General features: G+C 31.9%; 1 protein-coding gene across 1 annotated transcript in view; it reads left to right on the forward strand.

The window, feature by feature from the left end:
• Positions 1 to 2,015: 2,015 nt before the first annotated feature.
• The window catches only part of LOC128869277 (calcium-dependent secretion activator-like), a 60,761-nt gene continuing 49,817 nt past the window's right edge, over positions 2,016 to 12,959 (forward strand). The window contains exons 1-3 of the mRNA XM_054111814.1: positions 2,016 to 2,478; positions 4,292 to 4,459; positions 4,519 to 4,694. Coding sequence (XP_053967789.1) covers positions 2,224 to 2,478; positions 4,292 to 4,459; positions 4,519 to 4,694 — 599 coding nt within the window. The 5' untranslated portion in view covers positions 2,016 to 2,223. The remainder of the gene's footprint in view (positions 2,479 to 4,291; positions 4,460 to 4,518; positions 4,695 to 12,959) is intronic.

Genomic DNA, 12,959 nt, shown 5'->3' on the forward strand with positions numbered 1-12,959 from the left:
GTTTTGGTTAAAGAAATGCGAATAAGTGGAATATTTTATTATCGATAAACATATAATGGAATCTATCTAATTACTTTACCCTTCATCTAGCTTCTCTATGATGGTGTATTGTAAAGCTGGATTCCTAACGATTCCCACAAATTTTGTATTATTTTTCTAAGCATCCCAATAGTGAAATAGTGCAGAAGTTATATAGCGCCAAAGGTGACTTGTGGACAAATTTAGATCTCTTTCACATGACCGTGAAGATACGGGTGTCGCTTGCAGTTCTGACGTCTTGTGCCCATCATATTTACTAGGCTGGCATGTTTCAAACTCCAAGACCTATTTGCTAATTGAAGCTACCGGATTTATGTAATATGTAATCCAAATAAACCTTCGATTCACATTAAAATTGTTCATCACAAATTGTTGTTTTGTTTTTGTTTGCGTGATAATTTACTTGATCATTTCTTGCTTAAATGCCCATTTCTTTGCATTGAAATAATTTTTTAAAAACGTTTAAAACCATTGATTTCTACACTACAATTAAAAAAAAAAACTTAAATAAATTTTATTTCCTTTGATTGCATTGATTTATTTCAATTAATTTTCAACATTCGCCAACGTCGAGTTCAAACGACTTCGCGTTGTGCGTTAATAGATTTCGACTAATGGGCTAATCGTATGATATTGCAAGGCTTCTGAACTGTCTCTAGTCTCTACGCATTGTAAACATGCATAACAAATTGTTAACTGTTGAGAAACTGCATTCATCTCCGTTAAAGACTTTTTTAGGCAGCATAAGCTTTTTAGATTTAATATTTTTTTGTTTTGTATCTGCTGCTCTTATGACTTTCTACATTTTTTTACACTATATTAAATCTCATGCAGTAATCAACTCCTTTGCAAGTCTTGTGCAAAGCATCATCATATCAATTGTATTATACAAAAACCAAAGAAAATTCTTCGAAAAAAAACTTTAGTGAATTTATGTATTTTTAAGAAATGAAAAGCAAACTGACCAGAAGTTGGTTCAAAAACTTCGCACTTATTTTATGAGAATAGCTATACAAATGTTGGGTGTCATTCGTTTTTATTGGGTACACACATTTTATACCACTTAACATATGCATGTTCATTTATTCTTAGACAATTCTTAAAATGTAGTGGGGGAATTCTGAATCATATGGTGTCCATTTAGTTTGTTTCATTAAGTATTCTAGTAGAGCTTCCACTGCATAACATATATATTTATTTATTTACTTATTCATCTAAGATATGTAAGACTTTTAGTCCCTTATAATACATATGCCGAATGAAAGTTACACAAATTTAAAAACTTGTATTTATTTATATATTTCTTCAGTATATGAAAAAAATTTCTTACCGAACAATTAACAAAGGGAAAACTTAAATTACGTAATTAATATAAGTAAAGGTTAAAAATAAGTGAGTTAATAAGAGGATAAGAATTCGGCACTAAATTAAACTTACTTAAAGCACAAGCAATAAGAGCATTTCGTACATAATCAGTCTTACAAATTCCCATAAAGAATGGGGAAAATAAACGTAGATTTGTTTGCGGGGTATATAAAATTAATTAATTAATTTTTCTTTTTAAACTGCACAAAATTTTATTTCAAAACTTTATTTTAAACTTTATTCGAAAAACGGAAATTTTATATGTTTATGCACGTACTATGTTGTTGTAACTTGATTCGATCGAACGCTAATTTTTGCGATGCATTCAATGCACTACCAACCATAAGTCGTCACAAATAATAATTCTAATTTCACTTTTTATTAACACAAAAAATAAATAAATGAAATGGGTGAAATTACTTTTAAATGTGGGTAAATATTGTTGCAATCCATTTCATATTCAATCAATTCATCAAATAAAAAAAACATAACAAAATCTAACGCTAACGTAAAAATCTCTGAAATTTATTAACTGAGTTTTAATAATGGAGAGTATATCAGAATTCCTTTAGGAGAACGATAACGCCAAATAAGCAAACTCGTTTCCATCCACGACTCATCCATAACTGTCATATAAGTAGCAATAACAGTTATGTCCGGTTGCAAGAAACTCATCCTTCTCATCCAGAACACAATAGTCAATCACACCAAAAGCATTTGTATCCGTCTGCTAATCAACAGTATCGTATACATAATGAAGTAATTAAAAGTTGTCTGTATCCTGCCACAGCTGATGTTGCTAGTGATGCTGGTGGTGCAATGAATTGCATTTCTGGTGTTAGTTACATTGCTTGCAATTTGGCTATGACAAGTGCACATATTCGTAAAATCACTACTACAAATACTAAAAGTAATATTAATCAATTTTCAAATCGAACTTTGGCACCAAATTCCAGTGGTATATCACAAGAGACGCTCAACCAAAGCGTTGGCTCATCACGGGCGAATTCTCTACCTCGACCAATATCGCCGTCACCGTCCGTTGTGAGCGATAAAAATGATGGAGATGTACATGTAAGTTAAAAACACTATAAATACTCTTTTCGCGCATATGTATTGAATAGGGTACCCCATTAGGACCCCCTGTTTTGAAGTATAGAAAAATAAAACAATGTTTATCGGAAAACTTCTAATAATTGAAAAGAAGATGTCACGGGTAATCATAAAACACTTTAAAGATAAATAACCGTCACGTGACGTCGATCCTTAAGATGCTTACACTCATCAACGTATCGTAGTCCCATTCCGCTGCTCGTAGGATACACAAAATTCAGCAAAATTTATCCCGTAAAAAACAACTCCGTTCTTTTAGTTACATACTTACACAATACATCGATTTGTGCGTATTTGTGCTTGGTTGTATCGACGCAATGTTGCCATTGACATTTTTGCATACACACTTTTTAACATCCGCGATATCAGTTAAATTTTTAATTGTATAATAAATCAAATTCAATTAGTTCATTTATCTACAATTAACAGTATCCAACAATGTTTTTAAGTTAATTTAATAAAAATTATTATTTTTCTAAGTTTATTTTGTAAATGATTTCGAAATGTACTGTTTGGCAACTCTGTGTGGTGAGAGATTGCTCTCTGACACGATTTTACGGAAATTATCCAAAATCCTACGATAAAATCTACGGTACTACGGAACGGAAGAGTGGTGAGAATTCATTTACATGGGGCTCTCATTAATTTCATCGTATCAGCTGAAAAGGGCCTGCGTTTACGTTGGTGACTGTGAGCACCATTACAACCCATACATTAATGCTATAATGCTGGTTCAATTCCATCAATGTATTGTCACATGTCTTCTGGGGATATTAGCGTAACTCTTGCCTTTAACAAAAAAAATAAAGCCGTCGTCAAATTGCTTGGCCTTGGTGGTCAATTGATATTGCCGGCACCAGATAACGAAACTTTCATAAGCTCTCCACAAAACTAAATTCTCACCATGTTAAATAGTCACCACAAAGTATTTCTCTCCGTTGCACGCCCATGAAATAAGCGTTAACGCTAGCTTTAACACACAAAAATGGCGGTAATGGAGACTCGTAATATATTATTGCTACTTTTAGTTATAAAGGTTAGGTATAGTTTTTAGTTATAAAAGATTCAGAAAAATGTTGTGGAATAGTAAGCTTAACCACTAGACCCTGATTGCGATGGCGAGTAATGAGTATTTGTATACAAGAAGACTGTTTAGCGGCCAACATATCCTTAGACTTGAGGGGTCGCAAATAGATAGGTATGTAAATGTATAATCAAATAGTTTGACTCATTGGCTACGGTACTGTGTTTCAGATCGCTCACAGCACACCAACGTACCAACCAATCTATATTAGGAGTACAATTATTACAACGACAATATATATCAAGGAAAAGTCGATATATTCCGAAAACCCTATTTGTTGACAGGGGTTTCTCAAAATAAGAAATGAAGTTAGAGTGGTAAAAAAATTAAACCTGACTTTGACAATCGAAATTTTCCACTTTTTTTGACACTTTTTGACTCTTTTGGTCAGTAACTTTACTACTTGTTAATTCCATATACTAGATACATATCTCGGATGATGCACCCTCCGCAGTAACATTTCCTGTGTATAAGTGGCTCCCCCTATATCATGCAGACGGCAGGTCTATCCCAAATATGGAAAAGGAAGTGCTTAAATTTATGAATAGCCCATTAATAGCCTATAAAAACCTGTATTTCCTCCTTAGGTCCTTTAGATAAGTGTTGTATGACCACTTAGAAATCCAACTATTCGATTTCTTTATTCATAAATTAATTTTAATAATAATTTAAATCTGCTTTGAATTTAAGGAGAAGCATGAACGTGAGGAAGAAGATCGAAAACGGCGTATACAATTGTACGTTTTCGTTTCACGTTGCATATCGTATCCTTTCAATGCTAAACAACCGACGGATATGACCAAACGGCAGCCGAAAATTGCCAAGCAACAACTGGAGACGATTGTTCTGCGATTCCAAGTAACTATTTTACTTATTTTTAATTCATAGAAACAATTTGACAGTTTTTTTTATCATAGGCTTTCTTGAAAGGTGAGACGCAAATAATGGCTGATGAAGCATTCCACAATGCTGTACAAAGCTATCACGATGTTTTCCTGAAATCGGACCGTGTACAAAAAATGGTGCAGTCTGGAGCCTGCTCGCAGCATGATTTCCGAGAGGTTTTTCGTAACAACATTGAGAAACGTGTAAGGTAAATGAAAATCCCAAATTTAATTACTTGTGTTTCTTCACACATTTCCACAGCCAGTGAAAATCATTTTTTACGTTCTTAGTATGAAGTCACTCTCAGTCTTCTGCTTGGTTTTTTATTGGAAAAATACACCTTTTTCCTCATCAAACTTCTGTTGGTCATGTTGGGCGGAAAAAAATAAGGTTCTCGGCAAAGCCAATAAAGTGGGAATAAAATAATTACAGACTGCAAACTAAGCAGAAATATGAAAACTTCGCAAAGCGGATCCTGTGGGAATGAATTTAATATAGCATAGAATAATATTTAGGTTAATAATGGTGAAGAGTGAAGACACATGTACAATACTAGAAGATTGTGTTTCCACGAATAAAATGGCACTAAAATATTTTTTTCCGTGGCCGGCTATTTTTTATTTACCAGAAATATACGCAATTGGTCAAATTAAACAGCAGTTGAGTAAAACTCTTTTGTAATTACGAAAAAAGCATGTTAAGGCTGTAGCCTATCTAAGGCACTTTATCATAAAAAATAAGTATCCTACATTCAATACTGACTTAAAAAAGCAAATCATCCAAAGTTATATATGCACTAGCGGACCCTATGCCTGCTTCGCTAGGCATATCAAAATTAGAAATGAATAATGAACACTCGATTTAAATTCACTCTATGTGTATTTATTCTATTTTTACAATATAAAATTAATGTTAATTTTAAACTAAAACTAACGCAAAGCCTTTTCGTAAACTACATTTTTTGTTTTGCCCTGAGTTGTGGTATAAATAAACAGAACTGATGGCTTTCCTACACGTGAACATGATACATATAATTGTCCGTGGGAGAAGCATGGATATTCTAAGTCAATTCCGCATAATTCTAGCGATTGTCCTTGTACTTTGTTTATTGTCATTGCAAATGCAAGACGAATTGGAAATTGCTATCTTTTGAATTCAAAAGTCAATACGTCTTCACCTTTGAATTTTCCTTTTAAAATTGTTGCTTCAATAAGATTATTCATGACCTTTTTGACTGCTAATCTTGTTCCGTTACCCAATCGTGGCTGATTTAAATTTCTAAGTAACATAATTGGTGCACCAACTTTCAATTGTAAGCGATGAGCCGGCAGTCCAGGTAAATCCAAGGAATTTAAAAATTCTGTTGGATAATTTACAGCGTCATCTTGATTTATAACTGTATCAATTGATTTAACTGTTACAATCTCACCGGGCACATCATTTAAAATATTCGCATTCAATTGACCAACATCCTTATTTTTCGCTGCCAGTATTGCTCTTTCAGCAGATTTTGATAATTTTGCGTAATATTTGGAAAAACACTTGAAACTAATTCTTGTTTTGTGTGTGCGAAATTACAAAAATTATCTGGCAAAGTGATTAAGCCAGTAGCAGCATCAATAGGAATTTGTCCATTTCCAATCTTCAGAAGTTGTCTTGAAAATTCGTCAGCCGATGCATAGTTTTGCAAATAAACTCGCAGATTTGTTTTCAAAGTCAAAGTTTTTACGTGCCTCCATAATGGGTGAATTCACGTTTTTCAGAAAGTTGGCAACAGAAGAAAATTGAAGAAAGTACATATTTTGCTCATATTTGCTATCTTAGTTGTTAAATGAAAATGTGTTTCAGGTACTTTTTAATGTTGCAACTACTCTTTGGCTTTGAAACTGCTTACACTCACAAAATAATCCAACTCTTTTAAACACACATACAAATATAATTATTTATTTTGGTTTTTCCACTCGTCAAAGCAGCACATAAGGTTGCATATTTTAATTATTACCTAATACAAACTTGTTCTCTTTTAAAAATGATAATATTACTATGTGAAATCAAGTAAATATGCATTTTTGTATTATATTCTGAGCATTTGTCTTCAGCGCTATACCAATGTTCGAACACTTGGAGCATGAAATTTACAGAAGTATTATAACAGAAATCCCTGAGAGCGCTATTTTAGTTATACCTGCTTTTAGGCATTTATCTCGTAAACGTACGTTTGCCCATATAAAATTGTCTACCTAAATGCATGAAAAAAGTGTTAGCATAACTTTTTCGAGTATATATACATACAGGAGGATTTATTTTTTACATTTTGCTCGTTGGCTTTCGCGTTTTCTTTTCTTGGTTTTAGACTTTCACCACAAAAAAATTACGCAAACCCATGAACAAAGTTATACTAATAGAAACCTGATCTTAATACTCGAGTTACCATCAAATTAACACATTTTATTTTTTAAAAGAACATTTATGGCGACTGTCGATCCATAGTGATGGATTTCAAAAAATGTATGGATTCGACTGGTGAATAATTTCGTACATTTTAAATCCATCTAAACTTTTACATTTGCGCATTTATATATACCTATGTATTTAACATTTAATTTAAGTAAACGTTTCAATATTTGTCCAAAAACTTTGAACTTCGAAAAATACAGGCTTATGGTTATTAATGGAATCAAATATATTTAACGAATTTTTATTTTATCTAAATCATAAAACGTTCAAATGAAGCTCAAAATATTTTTCCAGTTTAAAAAAAAGCAATGTGTTTTGATGCCGTGTCACGCATGCATAAAAAGGAAAGAAAAGAGAGGACAACTATTGCGTTACGAATAATACAGTCGCATACGTCACTCAACATCGAAACAATGTTATTCATGTCTGTGTATATTCTATTCATTTGCGTGTATTCTCATTCCATATACGTAATGTCCGTATAAGAGAAACACGCAAATATTGTATTTTTCACACTTACACAACGCACGCGTACTTTTACCGATTTCTTTAAAACTTCACATAAACCATCTATGGACCAATACCAATGATCTGTGAAAGTTTGATTGAAATCGGTGAATGCGTTTAGGCGTGAATCGGCGACTAACGAACACAAAAAAACGTCTCCATTTTTATATATGTACAAGAATACGGTTTTTATACATCGTGGGACACCTTCATAAATAATTACGCCTTTTTAAGATACAATATATTATAACATGTGTTGGAGCCAACTTGCAATTCAACCATGTATAGTTTAAGTACGAAAAAAATATCAACCCTGTTTGTAACTTCTTTACTTCTTCTTCTTGTATTAATGCTTACTGTGACTCAATTCACTCCAATAAAGTTCTTCAAACGAAACGGTCGTGTTTATATATAATACGTACCCTCGCCCGCTTCGCTAGACGATAAATTCAATGATTTGCTGAAAGAGAATAAAATTAATACGAAACAAAGCAAATTCTTTGATACAATTTCATTCGAACTTTATTGTAACACTTTTTGGTAGACAACGTTTTTGGTTTTTTCATCTTTCGCGTGAATAATGACGATGGTTTGCCAACTCGTAAGCAAGCTACATACAATTGTCCATGAGAAAAAATTGGGTATTCTAAATTAATACCGCACATTTGTAGAGACTGTCCTTGCGCCTTATTAATTCTCATAGCGAAGGCAAGGCGAATAGGGAACTGCAAACGTTTGAAATCGAATGGTAAATCCGCCGGAATCAGTGGAATTCAGGGTATCAAAATGTCTTCTCCTTTGTACTTCCCTTTCAAAATTGTTGCTTCGATAACGTTACCCATTAGCTTCTTCACAGTGAGTCTGGTACCGTTGCAAAGTTGGGGCACATTACTATTGCACAGCATAATAATCGGTGCTCCAATTTTTAATCGTAAATTATGAGGTGGTAAGCCTGGCAAATCGAGTGAGTTTAAGAATTCAGTTGGATAATTTACGACCTCATTTTGATCAGTAATAGTGTCCATTGACTTATACGCAACTATGTCACCAGGTATTTGATCTAAAATAGCTGAATTTATATCATTGACGTCCTTATTTTTCCCAGCTAAAATTGCTCTTTCGCTGAGTCAATCATGGTTTTTGTAATGTTGAACTATGTTTGGAAATACACTCTGTATCAATGCCTCTTTAGACTGTGCAAAAGTGCAGAAATTGTTAGGCAATGTTATCATTCCTGTTGTTTTTGAAAAAAGGTTTATTTTTTTTGGTTAAAAAGTGTTTTTTGAAGTTTTGAAAAACACTTCGCTCTAACAAATTTCTTCTCAGTTAATTTCTGAAAATTAAATATTTTGAAAAAACTAATTATTTTTTTTTAATTTAACGTTTTTGAGAAAATTTTGTTCTTGAAAAAATTTCATACTTTTGTAAAAGTTTAAATTGATTTGTTAAAAAAGATTTTTTTCCGCTTTGAAAAACACCCCCTCGAAAAAATGTATTCTCTATTAATAGTGGAATATGAAATGCTTTGAAAACACCATTTTTTTTTTTAATTTTGTTTGGTTTTCAGAAAATTTTGTTTTGAAAAAATTTCATACCCTTGAAAAAGTTTTATTTTATTTTATTTGTTTAAAATTTTTGAAATTTTTTTTTTGTAATTTTAGAAAAACACCTCTTCGAAGAAATTTCTTTTATCTTTTTGAGGAAAATTTGGTTTTGAAAAAATTTCATGCTTTCGAAATTTTTTTATTTTACTTTATTTCTTCAAAATTTTTGAAAACAATTTTGTTTATAATTTTCGAAAAACACCCCTTTGAAAAAATGTTTTCTATGTGTCATAATGGTATTCCATTAACTTTTAGGATTATAGTCAAATACTTACAAATATCTACGCTTTCACAAATAGCAACAATAAACAAATTTCCTCAAAACCAAAAAATTTACTTTTTTTCTAAAAAAATTCTAAACAAACAACGTAATAAATTTAGAATTTTGTGTTCACGAAAAAACAGTATTGTTTTTATTGTATTAACTGAAAACCAAAATGTTGCAAAAAATCAAAACAAAACTAAATTATTTTTTTGTGTTCATTTGGTCCATATGTTCCATAAAAAGTTGGTATGGTAAATAATATGCAGGGTCTGATACCCGCAAATTTCCATTGACCATTATAGTGACAAAATTATCGATCACCAATTCCAACAGAATTTCAAAATCAGAGTTGGAATGAGTTGTTGTGTGGTGTACTTCTGAAAAAATGAGAAATAAACAAAATAAATCTAAAAATTCGAATTCTAACTTTATCTTGTGTATGTTCTTATTACCTTTGAATTTTTCCAATGAAGCACCATTCATTTTAAATTTTCCAAGAATTTTTTTTATCATTTCGCGTTTCTTTCCTTTTTCATTCGATTCCAACATTTGTTCATAGCCGAAAACATCGTTTGCAAACGCATTCATTTCCATATAGAATTGGTCAAAGAAAGCATTGCTCAATTGAATTGAAACATTATTTTCATAAATACTTAGGACCTTAACTAATGCACCTTGGTACATACCTAACGCAGATATTCATCGCGACCTTGACATCGATACTATTGATGAAACAATACAAAGCGCTAGCAGAAGACACATAAATAGACTATTAACGCATACAAATCCTATGATGACTACCAAATAAAGAAAAATCTACCCAAAGTCGGCTTAACCGTCAAACACCAACAGATCTTGCAAAATCCTTGTAATCAATTGTCAACTAATCGTATATGTCATTGTTTGTTAACCACTTGTTTTTAAATAATATGTATATATTATATTTCTTCTAAATGAGCTTGGGGGCATTGGCCCTTCAATATCACTCTCATTCCATCTTTTTGTAAATCAAATTACTTATTGTCTAACGACAGGTGTAATATTTTATGGAAGAAATAAAAAAATAAAAAAAATTTCATTCGAATCATTTGAAATTTCTGTATACAATAACGAAAAATTCAAAAAAAGTTGTACACATAAAATGAATGTCGATTCGAAACTTACTTTAATCTAAGAATCAAGCAAGTTTTGTTTTGTACAATATTTTGATTTTTTCTTTTTTTTATATGAAGAAAATATTTAAAAGAAATTTTTTTTCGCTAAAAACCTTCCCCTAGTGGATCCCTATAATATGAAAAAGAACGAATAAAATTGGCCTCGTATCGGCCCAAAAAAATGCGTACAAACGAACATCATTTCATTTTTATATATATAGATATAAGATAAGATATACTGGTGAATCGTGAAGCCTTTTTCACGATTTTAAATATCAAAAAAAAAAACAAGCGCTTAAAAATTTCACGACGTTTATTTATTGAGCTCTGACAATAGAATGCTTCTTATTACTAAATTAAATATATACATAAGCCAAGACGCTTATGGTATATTGGAACAATATGAAGGTCACATATCATATGATTTTCTGAAATAGCAGGAAAAAATACAATGAGCGAAAATAGTTCGACAAACTTATGCTAATGCTGTTGGTTATTGGGCAAAAACAATGCAGGTGCGTAGATAGTGGAAGTAAGAAAACGGGAGCTCCAGCGAAGACAATAGCAACGTTAGCGACGACAACAACAACTGTAGTGATGAGAGAGTGTGAATGCAAATTTGATAGCTGTAACCAAGAATGATATAAACAAGATTGCGCCCATCAGAGCGTACGTGACGTCACGTTTGCTGAGTTGTGCAGTATTTCCAACCATTTGCTCTTCGCAATAAATTTAGTGCTTTTTTATACCGAAAATGCGAAAATTTTGAAGTTTCGTGTTTGTTTCTTTTTGCGTTTAATTTAAAGCTACCGAAACTGTAAGTTAAAAAAAACTAATATATTATTAAAGAAAGAATGTTATAAAAGGTCACTCTGAGAAGGTTTTAGTGCTAATGAAAATTAGTTGATTCTTATAAAATTTAGTATTTTGAAAAAATGGTGGGGAAAATCTTAAATATTTTGCAAATCATATTAAATTGTTCAACCAAATCGTGGATCTGCACATTTTATAGTGTCTAATATTGTTGCACAGCCGCTGATAAGATTGAACAATGTGTGAATGTGGATTTTAATAGTGCTGATGGAGTTGCGTCAGGAGAAGTGCCTTGAACGGATGGTGCCACTGGATGGATGGCGGAGGCAGTGTACTCAGTCCGTGGATCGGTGCTCAGTTACTATTCCTATAGATATTTTAAAACATTTAACTTTAATTTAATGAAATATTATAAACATATGTATGTATGCTTTATTGAGGTTCTTACTAGCACAATTTTTCACTGCACATTTCATGTTTTCTTATTTTTCACTTATACGAGTACACTTTCACGAATTATCTTATTTTTGCGTAAATATTCACTAAAACGTTTATTAACGTTTCTTCTTATTAACGCACATTTCAAAGAAGAAACGAATATTCATAAACATCAACAATAACCGCAATCATGGGCAATGTGACCAGATCTCTGAGAAGACTTTAGTGCTAATGAAAATTTTTTTACTCTTATAAAATTTGATAATTTGAAAGTGCAAATTTAATTTTTGGCTCCATTTAAGGTTATGCAAAAATATTAAATGCCCCTCTCTCAACTCTTCTTAAGATTGAAAGCCTTTTTACACATTTTAAAAAGCCTTTGAAGATTTATTGAATGCGAATTAAAACCATAGAGGTGTAATCGTTTCTTCCGGTCATCAATCCTTAGTGAGACATAGGGCATTAAGAGTTATATTCATTGTAAAAATAAACAACAAAATACCAGAAAATACTAAAGAAACCATACTGACATTTTTACAAAGAGAGTACCTTATCTAGTTACATAACTTCAAATATAGCAAAAAAGTCGTTCCCTTAACAAAAGAGTCTCGCTTAAAAAAAACCTCATAAATTAAATTGTACATAAGCTTGACACATTTATTTAAAAAAACGCACATTTTAAAGACAATTTGTCTCGCATACAAAGTTCTTTAAGTGATTCAATAAAAATTTGTTGGTTTATTTTCTTTGAATAGGCATTTTAATGCGTTTTTATATCCAAAGCTAGGCAACACTGCAGTAGCGAGAGAGAGATTTGACTGCCGAAAGCAGAAGAACACCAACAACACCTGCACTCGCGGGCAATGCCACCAGATGTAAAAAAAAAGTAAAGCTAAATAAAACTGTGTGAATTGTTTAAATAATTATTAAAAAATGTATATTTTACAAAATTATAAACATGACATTTTAATTAGAGCAACTAGAAAAATGTCATGAAGAAAGAACTAAAACTCCGAGACACAAAATAATAAAAATAACAAAAAAAAATGATAAATCGAGTTACGAAAATGGTAATCTGGCCATACTGGAGCTAAAATCACGTAACTAGTTGTCAAATTCGCTGAGCGCAAAGTAACGGGACCACGATGGGCGCCATCTCATTATTCTTTGCATCATGAGCTGTAACGACAAATGGAAGTACAGGGGCGGCGACGATGAATTATAAAGAGGGGCGC

The sequence above is a fragment of the Anastrepha ludens genome, chromosome X (genome assembly GCF_028408465.1).
Source record: "Anastrepha ludens isolate Willacy chromosome X, idAnaLude1.1, whole genome shotgun sequence".
Classification (NCBI taxonomy): Eukaryota; Metazoa; Arthropoda; class Insecta; order Diptera; family Tephritidae; genus Anastrepha; species Anastrepha ludens.